General features: G+C 21.5%; 7 protein-coding genes across 7 annotated transcripts in view; 3 read left to right on the top strand and 4 right to left on the bottom strand.

Moving 5' to 3' along the window:
- DDB_G0281979 (hypothetical protein) overlaps window positions 1-167 on the top strand; it is a gene marked incomplete at both ends in the record, with an annotated part of 1,264 nt that extends 1,097 nt beyond the window's left edge. Inside the window, one exon of the mRNA XM_635296.1 lies at window positions 1-167. This exon is cut by the window's left edge and continues 260 nt beyond it. Coding sequence (XP_640388.1) covers window positions 1-167 — 167 coding nt within the window.
- Window positions 168-1,209: 1,042 nt separating this feature from the next.
- On the top strand, window positions 1,210-1,380 carry DDB_G0281977 (hypothetical protein; the record flags this gene model as incomplete). Its single annotated transcript, XM_635295.1, has 1 exon — window positions 1,210-1,380. One exon carries the CDS (start codon window positions 1,210-1,212, stop codon window positions 1,378-1,380), a length of 171 nt encoding a protein of 56 aa, XP_640387.1.
- Window positions 1,381-1,784: 404 nt separating this feature from the next.
- gxcG (RhoGEF domain-containing protein) lies at window positions 1,785-3,927 on the bottom strand (the record flags this gene model as incomplete). The annotated part of the gene is made up of 2 exons (XM_635294.1): window positions 1,785-2,549; window positions 2,773-3,927. 2 exons carry the CDS (start codon window positions 3,925-3,927, stop codon window positions 1,785-1,787), a joined length of 1,920 nt encoding a protein of 639 aa, XP_640386.1.
- Window positions 3,928-4,793: 866 nt separating this feature from the next.
- Window positions 4,794-5,465, top strand: DDB_G0281975 (hypothetical protein; the record flags this gene model as incomplete). Its single annotated transcript, XM_635293.1, has 1 exon — window positions 4,794-5,465. One exon carries the CDS (start codon window positions 4,794-4,796, stop codon window positions 5,463-5,465), a length of 672 nt encoding a protein of 223 aa, XP_640385.1.
- A 515-nt stretch (window positions 5,466-5,980) lies between these two features.
- Window positions 5,981-6,634, bottom strand: DDB_G0281973 (hypothetical protein; the record flags this gene model as incomplete). Its single annotated transcript, XM_635292.1, has 2 exons — window positions 5,981-6,442; window positions 6,584-6,634. The coding sequence occupies 2 exons, from the start codon at window positions 6,632-6,634 to the stop codon at window positions 5,981-5,983; spliced, it is 513 nt and encodes a 170-aa protein (XP_640384.1).
- A 1,000-nt stretch (window positions 6,635-7,634) lies between these two features.
- Window positions 7,635-8,351, bottom strand: DDB_G0281971 (hypothetical protein; the record flags this gene model as incomplete). The annotated part of the gene is made up of 1 exon (XM_635291.1): window positions 7,635-8,351. One exon carries the CDS (start codon window positions 8,349-8,351, stop codon window positions 7,635-7,637), a length of 717 nt encoding a protein of 238 aa, XP_640383.1.
- Window positions 8,352-11,539: 3,188 nt separating this feature from the next.
- ap1g1 (clathrin-adaptor gamma chain) lies at window positions 11,540-14,419 on the bottom strand (the record flags this gene model as incomplete). Its single annotated transcript, XM_635290.1, has 3 exons — window positions 11,540-12,590; window positions 12,681-13,997; window positions 14,100-14,419. The coding sequence occupies 3 exons, from the start codon at window positions 14,417-14,419 to the stop codon at window positions 11,540-11,542; spliced, it is 2,688 nt and encodes an 895-aa protein (XP_640382.1).
- Window positions 14,420-15,000: the final 581 nt, after the last annotated feature.

The following is a 15,000-nucleotide window of genomic DNA, read 5'->3' as shown; positions in this document are numbered from 1 at the left end:
ATAACAACAACAGTAACAACACAATTTCAAACCAACAACAACAACAATTAAACAACTTACAATCACCACAACAAATTCAACAATATCTTCATCAATTACAACATCAACAATATCTCCAACAATTTCAACAATTTGGGTTCTCTCAAAATCCTTTAGGAAAAAGCTAACCAATCCTTTTTTTTCCTTTATATATTTTATATTAAAATTATTATTATTAATATAAATAATTATATATAGTTAATAATAATAATAATGATAATAATATTTTTATTATTAATAATTAACCACATAATACCCCCCATAATACAAAATTTTTAAAAAAAAAAATAAAAAAAAAAAGATATTAAAAAAAACAAAAAAAAAAAAACAAAAAGATTGATACAAATATTTACATAACTTATTTTATATATATACTTTTTTTTTTTATACAGGCAATGGTTTTTTTAACATTTTTATTTCCAAAAAAAAAAAAAAAAAAAAAAAAAACCCCAAAGATTTTAAAAAAAAAATCAAGATTGGAAAAAAAAAAAGAGATTACTTTGAAAGTACCCAAAAATAAATTTAATCTTTATGAATCATACCGATGTGTCAACGTTGAAGGAAATTTTATTATAATTTAAGTGAAAATATGTTTCAGATTTTAACATAATAAAAAAAAAGGGGTTATATCTTTTTTTTTTATTTTCAATAAATTTCACACTTTTTCTTTACAGTAATAAAAAAAGAAAAATTCAAATAATTTATGTTGAAATGTTCCTTTTTATTTTTTATACATAAAAAAAATCAAATATAATTAGATTTTTTTTTTTTTTTTTTTTTTTCAACTGAATGCTTATTGTAATCGATTTTATCCGATAACCACCTATACACTTTAAAAATTATTGGTACAAATAATACTGCAACTTCTATATTTGATTTTCTTCACACTATTTTTCAACCCCACCTCCCAATACAATAATCTTTTTAAAATAAATAAAATTTCTATTGATTTTTTATATCTTTTTTTCATATAAATCATTTAAATTAATTTTATTTTTATTTTATTTTTTTTTTTCTTATAAATCATTTAATTTTTTTTTTTTTTTTTTTTTTTTAAACAATTAAATCCTCTTCACCTAATGTTGTAAAAATACAAATTAAAAAATATTTAAAAAAAATATAATAAAATAAAAAAAAAAAAATCAAATAAAAATAATAAATAAATCAAAAATGGTTTTTGAAAACGAAAATAAATCAAAGAAATCCAGTTTTTTTATAAGTGATAATTTTTATTTTCATTTAACAAATGAAGAAATAAATGAAATTAGAAATTATCTTTTAACCGAAAAATTATACCCAAAAAAAATAAATGAAGAAGAAAATTCAAGTAGAAACAAATAATTAGTAAATTGCAACTGTTAAAAATTTGTAAAATTAATATTTTTACAAAGTCGAAATATTTAAAAAAATATATAAATATATTTTAATTTTTTTTTTTTTAAAATTAAACAAAATAAAACTATTTTTTATATTGGTTTTTAATTAATTTTTTTTTTTGTTCTTAACCAAAAATATTGTTTAGATTTAAAAATTAAATAAGATTATTTTTGAATTATAAGGTTTTAAGTGGTGAAATTAATTGTGTGAAACAAAAAACAAAAAAAAAGATAAAAGATCTTTTTTTAAATTGATGCAAATTACTTATGATTGAAAATTGTCTTGGTTATTATTATATTTTATGGCATTTTTTATTTTATTTTAAATATTTTAATTTTTTTATTTTTTTATTTTTTATTATTATAAATTTAAATACCAACATTTTCGAAAGAAGAAGATAAACGTCTTTCGAAACTATTTTGATTTGACATAAAAGTTTTTTTACAATTATTGATAGCTTCGACCCATTTCTCTTCTTGATTTTCATCGACAACAGATTTTAGAACCAAGACATCAGTTTGATTACCAGATACGATTGCTAACTTTTCACCCAACATCTCTTTAAAGGTGATATCATTTACATTGAAAATTTCTTGAACAACAAGTTTCTTTCCTTTCACTTTAGTTCTAACTAGAATATCATTGCAAAGTAGGTATCTTCTTGGGGTGGAAGAAGATTTTGGAGGTTGAGCACAATTGGTTTTGAATAGTTTCTCATTGAATTCACAATCCAATATTAAACGTCTTGATGGATGTATGAAATCGCCACGATTAAAACCTTCTAAACTATTTTGAATATCGTACATTTTATTCAAAAATTCAGCCTCTCTCTTATTTTCATTGATTACAGATGCTAAAACTTTCATTTTCTCTAATGCCTTATTTAAATTTTCATAGTCTGGATTCTTTGGATCGGTACACTTTATTAATTCATTCAATAACAATATATATCTTGGTACACGTTGAACTGGCATAATCAATAATGAATTTAAATCTAATGAATCACATGCTGGATTCTGTTGAAATGTTTGTAATAATGCTTCAACATTTGGATTCTTTTTAACTTTTTCTAATGTACTCATTGCTTTTGTATAATTATTTACATAAACTGAATATGATTTTAAAAAATCAGTCTTTATAAATATATAATAATAATAATAATAATAATAATAATAATAATAATAATAATAATAATAATAATAATAATAATAATAATAATAATAATAATAATAATAATAATAATAATAATAATAATAATAATAATAATAATAATAATAATAAAAATAAAAATATATATATAATTAGTATCATCTATCTATTATAATAATAAAATAAATTTATTCTAGAAAAACATACAATTGAAAGGAATAAATCACCTAATATTAAAACATTTGAATTTTCTTTCATTCTTTCATCTAATTTACTATAGAAATGAGAATTATAATTGAAAATGATTAAAATCTCTGAAAAGATTGAATGAATTTGATCAAGAGTTAAAGGTGGATGAGGATTTTCAGTTGCAGCAACTTTGAATGGTGTTAAATATACATCAACGATTGCACGAAGTTTTTGAACATAAACTTTTTCAGTTTGTAAAATCTCTTGAGCAATCATTTTTCTTTTCTTTTCTTTCTCTTTTTCTTCTGCTGTCATTGGTGTTGTTGATGATGAAATATTCTTAATTGCACCACCAATGATACCACGAAGTGTTGACATACTCTTTTTATCTTTACTCGTCTCTTTAAATTCTTTTTTTATATCTGCAATTGCATCTGGAATTTGTGGAATCATTTTACCAATTCTTTTTCCTTTTTCAAGAATTGCATCTGATTTTGATGTATTTGATGTAACAACTTTTACTGGTGATGGTATTGATAATGGTGGTGTTGGTGATGGTGATGAAGAAAATGAAACTGTTGTTGTATTTGTTGTTGTTGTTGTTGTTGATGGTGTATTATTTAATTTGGATGATGCAATTGGTGATGATGATGGTGTAGTATTTGTTGATGATAAAGTTGGTGATTGTTGTGGTTGTACATTATTAATTATTGCAATTGGTGAAGATGGTGTTGGAATAACTTTAATTGGTAATTGTGCAGATTGAGATGGTGGTGTTGGTGTTGGTGTTGATAATTTAGTTGGCGATGTCATTGGTGATGTTGTAATTTTAGTTGGTGGTATTGTTGGTGGTTTAGGTGGTGTTCTATTTGATAATACAGATTGAGTTGGTGGTGTTGATGTTGGTGTTGGTGGAGTTGGTTTATTTGGAACTGATAGTTTAATTTTGCTTGTAATATTATTGGTATCACTACTTGAAGCTTCATTTTCATCTTCATCTTTATTAATACTCTTATTATTTCTTGAATTGAATGAAATTATGAATAAAACTGATGCATAGAAGATTATTCCAAGTGTTACACTATCATATACTGCTGTTATAAATACACCAATACCAACAATACCAATTAATAAAATATGATCACTTGTTAAATGTGATAAAACTTTATCCATTTTTTTCTTTATTTTCTTTCTTTTCTTTTTTTTCTTTTTTTTTTTTTTTTTTTTTTTTTAGTTAAAGAAATAATAAAATAAAAAATTAAAATAAAAAATTACAACAATAAACAATTGTACAAATAAAGGTAATGGTGGAATGAATTATGGTTTTTTTTTGATTTTTTTTTTTTTTTTTTGATTGGTAACAAAAAAAAAAAAAAATTTCAAAATAAAAAAACAAAAATAAAAAAAAAAAAATAAAAAATAAAAAAAAAAAAATAAAAAAACAAAAAACTGTTTTCAAATAAAAAAAAAGAAATAAAATTCTTTTTAGCTACTTTCCTTATACTACTACCCTTAATTTTTAAATAGAAAAAAAAAAAAAAAAAAAAAATGGTAATAAAAAAAAAAAAAAAAAAAAAAAAAAAAAAAAAAAAAAAAAATGAATCCAAAAACAGTGTTGTAAACAAAACTAATATTAGTTAAAATTACCAATGTGGAAAAATAAAAGTAAAAAAAATAAAAAATAATAAAAAAAAAAAAAAAATTATAAAATATTTTTTAAAGATGTCAAAAAAAAAAAATAATTTTATTTGTTATATTATTGTCGGCAAAGCTTTTTTTTTTATTACTTTTTTGTTTTTTTTTTTTATTTTTTTTATATAAATACAATTTTAATTTGTTTACTAATGTACATGTTTTTTTTTTTTTTTTATATATAATAATTATATTTTTTTTTTTTTTTTTTTTTTTTTTTTAAAATAATTTAATTTTATCAGAATAAAATGCAACCAGATTTCCATCAGTTATCACATTGTTTTCCGCACCACCAAATTATTTAGACGCATACAATAACAAGGGTGCAGTTTTACGTTATGAAAACAATGTTTATTCTCAATATTCATCAATTCACATGTTCACCACATCCTTATTGGTTGCCAAATTTCATGGATGTATTTAATTGGTCCATGCCATTTATCTCTGAAAAGGTTGCTGAAATGTTATTGGTATTGTTGAATCTTTGTGATGATGAAGAGGCTGAAAAGAATGAACACAAAGATATTATCAACAAAGAAGAAGATGAAAAGAAAAGACAATTATTACGTGCAAATGTTAAATCTGTTAGTAAGATGAGAATGTTCTCTTTGTTGAGACAAGAACACGAAACCATCATGATGATTAAAAGTTTTTCAGCATCTAGAAAAATTACTCAAGGTTTATTGACCGAAGGTAAAGATGCTCTCAAGAAGGCTCTTGGTGATTTTGCTCAAGCTCATAAGATGGATTTAATCAATGAAAAACGTCCACCAATGTTGGATAGAGTAAATAGTCGTGGTGAACTATTTAGAATTAATTCAAAAGGTGATTCATTCCGTAGCAATAGTTATGCCGATTTAAAACCACTAAATAGACCACAAGAAACAATTAAAATCACTGAATGTTCCGATTCAAATATTACTACAAATAATTTTAATACAAATAATCAAACTGAAAATAATAATAATACAACAAACACAACAACTAGTACAACAACAACTTCAACTCTTTTTTCTTAATATAATATATTTCAAAACTTGTTTAAATATCAATCAATACTATTTATAAATCATTAATCACTTGTCATAAAGAATAAAAAAAAAAAAAAAAAAAAACAAAAACAAAAAAAAAAGATAATATAAAAAAAAAAAAAAAAACCATATTGGTTTAAACTTTTATGTACATATTTAAAAAACTAATAAATAATAAAAAAATAATAACAATTAATTAATTTAAAAAAAATTGGTTAAAGAAAAATTTGATTTATTACCATCAACAAAAATAAAAATAAAATTTAAAATAAAATCCAAAACAATTAAACTTTATTTACTATTAATTTTTTTTTTAAACTACTAAACAATTTATTAATATTTTACTTGGTAAATTCTAACTGGTTGTAAAGAGTAGTTTGTTGATTGATGAAAAAAATGAAATTTTTATAAAGAGTGTTGTTGATTGATGAAATACATGAAATGATGAAATTTATAAATTTTTATATATAGAGCTGTTTGAAGAATGTACATTATTATACCATTTAATGAGTTGAGTTTTTAATGTCATTGTATAATTCAACTAATTGTAAAACATTTCCTCTTTCTAATGGTAAAAATTGAAGTTCTTCTGGCCATGTTAAACCTAATCTATCGATAATGTATTTAGAGTAAGTTTGGCAATTGTTATTTGCAGACCACTTTTGAATCTTAACAGTATCATAATAATCTGAATGCATATTGGTAAATAAAGCATTTACAAGATTTACACGATCTGGAATTTGGTTTGACTTTCCTAAAAAAAATACCTTTTGTTGATAATGGTTGCTTGGTATGTAAAATCTATTTTGTAATCCTAAATTTTGTTTGTCTTCTAAATAAACAAGATGAGTTTCAACACCAACTAAACCATTAATTGTCTTTGAAGTAGATTGACCATAAACATCAGTAACTACACTTGTGTGGTAATTACCCTTTTCATTACTAGTATTACCTTCATATAATACCTATAAATATAAATAAAAAAATAAATATTAATACACATAAAAAACAAATATAATTTTTTTTTCATTTATAAATAATTACCAAGTAACAATCTTTTTTATTACTTTCTACCTTTCTCCGCTATTTTCAAATTTATCATATACTAATGGTTGCATATTATTATCAATAAATTCAAATGAAATAACGTTTCCCATTTTTTTTTTCTTATACAAATAAATAAAAAAGAAAACGAGTTGATATATTTTGTAAAATAAATGAATTTTTTATATTAAATGATATATTTTTAAATTAAAAAAAAAAAAAAAAAAACTTAAATATTTTTTTTTTTCAAATAATTTGATAAACAACACAACTCATAATTCCATATATGTATAGTTTTTCGATTTAATTTTTTTTTTTTTGAATAATTAAGAAACTAATTCTCATAAAATCGATACTGCTGTTTTAAGTACACCAATATTAACAATACCAATTAATTAAAATATGACCACTTGTTAAATGTGATAAAACTTTATCCATTTTTTTTTTTCTTTTTTTTTATTTTATTATTTTTTTTCTTTTTTTTTTTTTTTTTAGTTAAAGAAATAAAATAAAAAATGAAAAATTAAAAATTACAACAATAAACAATTGTACAATTAAAGATAATAGTGGAATGATTTATGCTTTTATAATTTTTTTTTTTTTTTTTTTTTTTTGATTTGATTTTTATCAATAAATAAAAAAAAAAAAAAAAAAAAAAAAAAAAAAAAAAAAAAAAAAAAAAAAAAAAAGTTTTTTAAATAAAAAAATAAGAAAAAAAAAAAGAAATAAAATTTTTTTAAGCTACTTTCCTTATACTACTCTTAAATTTTAAATAGAAAAAAAAAGATATAAAAAAAAATAAAAATAAAAATAAATCCAAATAACAGGTAAACAAAACTAATATCAGTTAAAATTACCAATATGGAAAAATAAAAGAAAAAAATAAAAAAATTAAAAAAATTAAAAAAAATTAAAAAAAAATTGTTAACTTTTTTTAAGATGTAAAAAAAAATAAAATTTTATTGTCGACAAAGTTTTTTTTTTTTTATTACTTTTTTTTTTTTTTTTTTTTTATATAAATACAATTTTAATTTGTTTACTAATGTACATGTTTTTTTTATATATATAATAATTAAATTTTTTTTTTTTTTTTTGTTTTTTTTTTTTTTTTTTTTAAAATAATTTAATTTTATCAGAATAAATTGAAGAAGAATTAAAAGTACAAGTTTGTGGTACTAAAATTATTTTACAATTTGGAGAAATTAAATCATCTGGAATTGGTTGATTAAAACCACAACCAAAAGATAATTGTTCAATTGATGATGGTAATCTTTGACCTTTAATTTTCAAAGAAATGATTTTATCTTGAGCAACACAACCTTTTTTTAAATCTTTAATTTGTTTATTATATGAACCCAATTTTAATAATCTTACGGAAGATGGAACAGAATTTGAATTTAATTCTTGATAAAAGTTTTCACCATATACCAATTTAATAACAGAGGATGGAATTGTATTCTCTTCAATTGGTTTATTAAACATATCACCGAATGTTAATTGTTGTAAAGAGTCTGGAAGCGAACCTGGAATCAAAGCTTGATCAAATGAGTATCCGAATTGTAAGAATTTAACACCATTTGGAATTGTATTTAATTGAATTTGTCTATTAAAGAATGATCCAAATACAATATGTGTGACAGTGTCTGGAATATATCCTTGTTTAATCACTTGATTAAAACGATGATGAAATATTAAAACATTTGTACCTTCTGGGACTTTATCTAATTGTTCACCATGTTGAAAAATATTTTGTTTAATCATTGTTGGAGTATTATTTGAATTATTATTACTAGTAATTGTTGAATTATTATTATTAGTTAATGAAGGCATTATATATATATTTAATTTTTTTTTAAAAATAAAATTATTTATTTATTTATATTTATATTTATATTTATATTTATTTATATTTATTTATTTATTTATTTAAAAATGTTTTGAATTAATAATAAAAAAAAAAAAATTTTAAACTATTTATATTTTTTTTAAAAAATTGAAAATCTAAATTAAAAGAATTAATTTCCTTTTTTTAGGATTGACTGGGAAGCTATTAAAAGTTTTTGTTTCGGTAATAATGATTAAGAAAATTCAAACAATAAAATAAATTGTTTTTTTTTTTTTTATTTTTTTTTTTAAACTCCACATGTTATTTTGTGAATGCACCTATTAAAAAAAAAATAAAAAAAATAAAAAAAATAAAAATAGAGAAAAAGAGCTTTGAAATGTTATTAAAATTCACCTAATCATTAGTTATTGTGTGAGTGGTGTGTGTTGCGTGGGTTTTGTTTAAAGGTGATGTGGTGTGTGTGTAAAAAAAAAGATTTTAAAAATAATTTTTCTAATCATAATTTATTTTTCTGAGATCAAAATAAGACGATGATAATTTAGATTAGCAAAATTCCAATCATCAATTGGTTATTTTGAGATCAAAATCACCCAATAACAATCAAATTCAAAAAATTTTTTTTAAAAAAAATAAAAATAAATTAAAAAAAAATAAAATTTGTTTTATTTTTAATTTTCAATTAATTGAATAGTTTAAATAATTTAGAGGCACTTTCACCAAACTCCCCACAAAAATTTAATTAATAAAAATAAATTTCTATTTTAATAAAAAATATTTCCAATTTTAAACTTTTACCCCCAAAACCAATTTTAAAAAAAATAAACTCTCCTCCAACCAAATTCAGTTTTGTCATTTTTTTTTTTTTTTTTTATTTTTTATTTTTTGATTAGTGGGGTGCTTTATTAGTGATTGATAGTTTTGGTTATAATAAAAATTTATTTAAAATGTTTTTTTTTTTTTTTTTTTTTGCTTGTGGTGTGCTTTAATTGCATTTATTTTTTTTAATTTTTTTTTTTCAGAATTTTTATTTTTTTTTTAATTTTTGTAAATCTGCCCAGTATCGATAATAAATTCACAATTGTTTTTGTGAGTGTGTTTCACTATTGGGATGAATTTTTTTTAAAAAAATAATTTTAATGTGGGTTTTATTCAAAATGAGTCCAAATTTAAGAATTTTAGTGTAGAATTACAATTTACAACTCTGAAAAAATCAATTTGATTATTATTTTTTTTTTTTTTAAAAAAAAAAACATTTTTAAAATTAAAAAAAATTTGGGTATTAATATTATTGAGGCACATTTATATTATTTTTTTTCTTTTTTATTTTTCCTTTTTTTTTTTTTGGAATTAAAACATTATATAATTTTCCTCACATAAATATTATACAATCACAAATTATACCTCTGATCAGTTTTATATGTGATTATTTATAGACACAAAATTATTAGGCTAAACAAAAATTAATATAATATTTATAAAAGAAAAAAAAACAAAAAAAAAAAAAAAAAAGTGAATAGATAAATTAATTTTTGAAAAGTTTTACTTTATATCTCATTTAAAAAGGTAATAAAAAAAAAACAAGTCAATTCAAATAATAATTATTAATCCCATAGTAAATTTTTTTAATTAAAATATTGATATGATTGGATTTGATATGATTTGATTTTTAATATATCATTTGTACCGGTAAAAAAAAAGAAAACTAATTGAAAAAATCAAAAAACATAAATACAAGTAAAATCCATTGATTGTTGATTATCTGCTATTGATTATTAATTATTATTATTATATTAAAGATTTTATTATGATTTTGATTTTGATTTTGATTTTTATTTTGATTTTTTTTTTTTTAAAATATCAACAATATTTCTACAAATATTTTCAGTTATTGATTATCAAATTTTATTTTATTTTAATTAAATTTATTTTATTTTTTAAATATTTATTATTTTTTAAAAAATATGAAAATAAAAAAATAAAAAATTGATGATAATCAACTACCCCCCCCCCCCTCCTTTCCCCGATAATAAACTATGATTGTGGCCTTAGTGTTTGTGTTTCGAATTAAAATTAATTTTTTTTTTTTTTTTTTTTTTTTTATTATTTTCATAACACTTTTTTGTGAAGGGTAATGTTCAATGTTGATGATTTGAAAAATGGCCTTGTGTGAGCCAACTTTATTAATCTCCAATTAAGAATTTAATATTAATTTTAATAATTTAAATGAAATCATCAAAGTAATAGGAGCCTTTGGTCAACCAATCAACAATATTATAAAATATCTCGTGTTTTTAATACTTTATGAAATTAAATTCAGATTTTTTATATGGCTCATTGGACCATATTTTTCAGAAAAAAAATAATAAAATAGCCCCGATTTCACTACAAATCTTTGACAACTCACAAAACACAAAATTTTTAAATTAATAACCAATCAATAAAATTATTGGGGCTTTCAAGAGGGTTTGATTATTTTCAATATTTGCATCGTCCAACTAGCCTTCTCTCCTTTTCCTCTATTTTTCGTACGAAGTATTAATATTGGATTTTACCTGGCCAATTTTAATCACTATGTTTAAGATTTATTTTTTTTTTTTCAATTTTTTTTTTTTCAACCATTGAATTAAAAAAAAAGATATCCTTTTAGCCAATCATCGAAACTCTTTAAAAAATATCAAAGATTTATATTAAAAACTAAAATAAATAAAATAAAATAAAATAAAATTTCTTTTTATCTTTTCTTTTTTTTCTTTTTTTCTTTTTTCCTTTTTTTTTTTTTTTTTTTTTTTTCCTACCAAAATTACTAAAATTTTATTTATCATAAAAAATAAGATTTATTTTAATTATTAAGATATTTAAAATAATAATAATTATTTTATTTTATTTTGTTGTTTATTTAATAATCCTGGAAAAAAAAATTTTTTTGGATATTAAATTTTAAGGTCAAATTAAAATAAACTATCTCTTTTTTTTTATTTTTTTATTTTTTTTTTTTTTTTTTTTTTTTTTATGTGTATTTATAAAATTCTTAAAAAAAAATAAAAAAATAAATCTTTAAGAAAGTTTATTTGTATAAATTGTTTTTTTTTATTATTTCTTTTTCTGTTTCTTATTTTTTTTTCTTTTTTTTTTTTCTTTTTTTTTTTTTTTTTTTAAAAAAAATATTAGTTTTTTAGAATAAAGATGGCAATGGTGTATCGGGAACATCAGAGAATGGTTGACCATTAATTTGGAAATCTAATTTAAGACGAAGAAGAATTGGTTTTTGACCCTGTTGTGAATTGAGTACCTTTGAAACTTGAGTAACTTCACCAGAATTATTTGGTGGAATTACGGTTGAAGATGGTGCAAGTAATTGAATCTTTAAATATTTTGGTACAGCTGCTTGTAAAGAGAAATTGGTGATTGGTGATGATCCAGTATTTGTAATGACCATATTGATATTGGTAAGTGAAAGGTTATTTGGTTGTGGTTTGCTGCATTCATATGAAATATTTAATCCATGTTTTTGATATACTAAAAATGTGAGTGGTTGTGGTACTGGTTGTAATACAGATGTTTGGTTGGTTGGTGATAATGCTTGTTGTGATTGTGATTGTGGTTGTTGTGGTGTTGGTGTTAATTGTAAATCACCCATAATATCTAAAAGTGCTGATGCTTGTGATTTATTATTATTATTATTATTATTATTATTATTATTATTATTATTGTTATTGTTCATCATACCTCCCATACTATTATTATTATTATTATTCATACCCATACCTCCCATAGCATAATTATTATTCATATTATTATTCATATTATTCATATTATTATTATTATTCATATTACCATTTGAAGTTGGAGTTGGTGCTGAACCAAAGATATCCTCTAAAAGTGACATAGCATTACCACCTTGTTTATTATTATTATTATTATTATTACCACTATTGGCAGATGATTGAGTTGGTGAATCGAGACCATCCAAAATTGAGCCAAATTGAGATGATTGTTGTTGTGGTTGTTGTTGTTGTTGTTGATAATGTTGTTGTGGTGGAGTTTGAGTTGGAATATTTTTATTACCGATATGTGGTGATTCTTCTTGTTTTTCAATTGGTGGCATTCTATCTAAAATTGATGCCTTCTTATCGAAATCAAATAATGTTGAATATTCACATGCACGTTGTTGTAATTCTAAATTAATATTTTGTTTATAATTATCAATCATTGTTTTAATACGTCTTTATTAAAAAAAAAAAAAAAAAGTAAAAGATTAGAAATTAGAAATTTTTTTTTTTTTTTTTTTTTTTTTTTCAAAATAAAAAACTTACTGTAAAGATGATTGTGAAAATCTTGAAGATAATTTAGCTAAAGAAGTTAAAGAATATTGACGAGTAGCTTGAGTTGTTGTAGCATGTCTAAAGATTAAATCGATAATATCAATGACAGCTTGTTCAGAGACATTTAAAGAGAGACCATCCTCATCTTTTGGAAGTTGAGATTTATCGGCAACCAAGAGATCACCATATTCACCAATACACCAAAGACCAACTTGAGTTAATGGTTGTTGAGTGATATCTTGTTTCAATGCTAAATATAATTTTTGAACTGCATAACTTGATAGTTCCGGTGTTGAGGAGATGAGTTGAATGAGATTGGAAGGGACTTCATCTGGAATGAAATTACCAGCGATTGACATAACTCTGAGGATAGTATCGATTTGCCATCTCTTATTTGGTGCATATTTCTCGGTGACGATGCAAAGTTTAGCGACCAACTCTGATTTGAATTGAGCATCGGCGATCAATAAAAAGTTTAACAATTCTCTAACCAACACACGAATATTTGACTCGGTCACCAAAGAATAGATGAGATCCAAAGCTCTACAACGAATGGATACATCTGGATCCTTAAGACACTCGACGATGGTGTTTCTATGTCTTTGCACTGCTTGAATGTCAGTGTTTACCACACGTGACAAGGTATTCAAAGCGACATAACGAATGTTGTTATCACGATTCAATAAGAATCTACCCAAAATATTGATAGCCATAACCTTGAGACCATTCTCTGATTCGATGGTCATAATAGTTTGAACGCATTCGTAGAGAATTGCATTACCAACATTCTTTGTGCTATCGGTATTGGTTGAAACTTGAGCTAAAATATCATTCATAGCATCGGATGCCTCTGGATCATTTTGACCAAGAATACGTAAGAGACGTAAGATCTTCACTTGAAGGAATGGATCGGTGACACCACCAATATCATGCTCTGGTAAATAACCAGAGGATGTCAAACTCTTTAAAATTCTAACCAATTGTGGTACCATCTTTTTGAAGTGTATGATTTGTGTTGAATCCATTTCACAGATCTCTATGATCAATGTCAAAGCTGTCAATATGACAGCATGATTTCTTTCTGATAATAATGCTTTAATCTTTGGTATATAATTCTCTGTTAAATCTGGTACCTTTCTTAATACTCTAATTGCACAAAGTGCTGCTTTCTTTCTAATGTATGGATTACTATGTGATATAACTTTCTCTATCTCTGGTGAAATATCTCTTGCCATTGCTGTTGAACAAATATTACCAAATGCACATAATGATACACCAACAATAAATTGATTTGAATTCATAATATCACTTTTTTTTTTTTTTATAATTTTTTTAAATTAATAAATTAAATGAATAAATATTTTTTTTTTTTTTTTATAATTTTAAAAAAATAAAAAATTATAAACTTACCCTCTAATACAATTTGTTGCTAATAATAAAACTTCTTGTTTTTCATCTAATAATAACATAAGACCTAAATAACCAATTCTTTTATCTGCATATGATGGTGAAACAATCAATTTTAAACATTCCATTTGACCAAATTGTGTTGGATAACCCAACATATGAATGTATAATAATTTTGCAACATTTCTTTGTCTTGATTCAAGATCTTCTTCTTTCATTGCTGTACGAATCAATGCTGATTCTTTGGCAATTTGTGAACGTTCTTCTGCTGCTGTTTTACAGCTTCTAACTGTTTTAATTAAATCTCTTAACTTTGATGACATTTTATTATTATTATTGTTATTATATTGATATATTTATATTTTTATATATAATTCCTTTCTCGCTTTTTATATCTATCTTGCTTAAAATTCTGTGTAATTCTCTATTTAAGAATAAAAATATAAATATATATCTATATCTATTGGATTTATTTCTATTTTTTTTTTTTTTTTTTTTTTTTCTTTTACTTTTTCTTTATTTTTTATTTTTTTTTTTTTTTTTTAGTTTTTGTTTTTGTTTTTAGTTATATATCCAACAATAAAAAAAAAAAAAAAATAAAATAAAATAAAAAAATCAAAAAACTTTTTGAAAAACTATTGAAAAAAAAAAAAAAAAAAAAAAAAAAAAAAAAAAATTTTAAAATTTAATTTTTTTTATTTTTTTAATTTGCACACAAAGATATGATGCGTGGTTGTTCATTAAAAAACAATATTGTATTTTTTTTATTAAGGAATAATAATTTTTCTAATTTTATTTACTATAATTGTTTTAATATTTTTAAAAAAAAATTTTTTTTTATTTATTTATTTTTATTTATTAATCCATTTTTGTTTAGAGTTCCAAAAATAAAATAAAATAAAAT

The sequence above is a fragment of the Dictyostelium discoideum genome, assembly GCF_000004695.1.
Source record: "Dictyostelium discoideum AX4 chromosome 3 chromosome, whole genome shotgun sequence".
Lineage (NCBI taxonomy): Eukaryota > Evosea > Eumycetozoa > Dictyosteliales > Dictyosteliaceae > Dictyostelium > Dictyostelium discoideum.
This window is presented reverse-complemented; position numbering and strand designations above follow the sequence as displayed.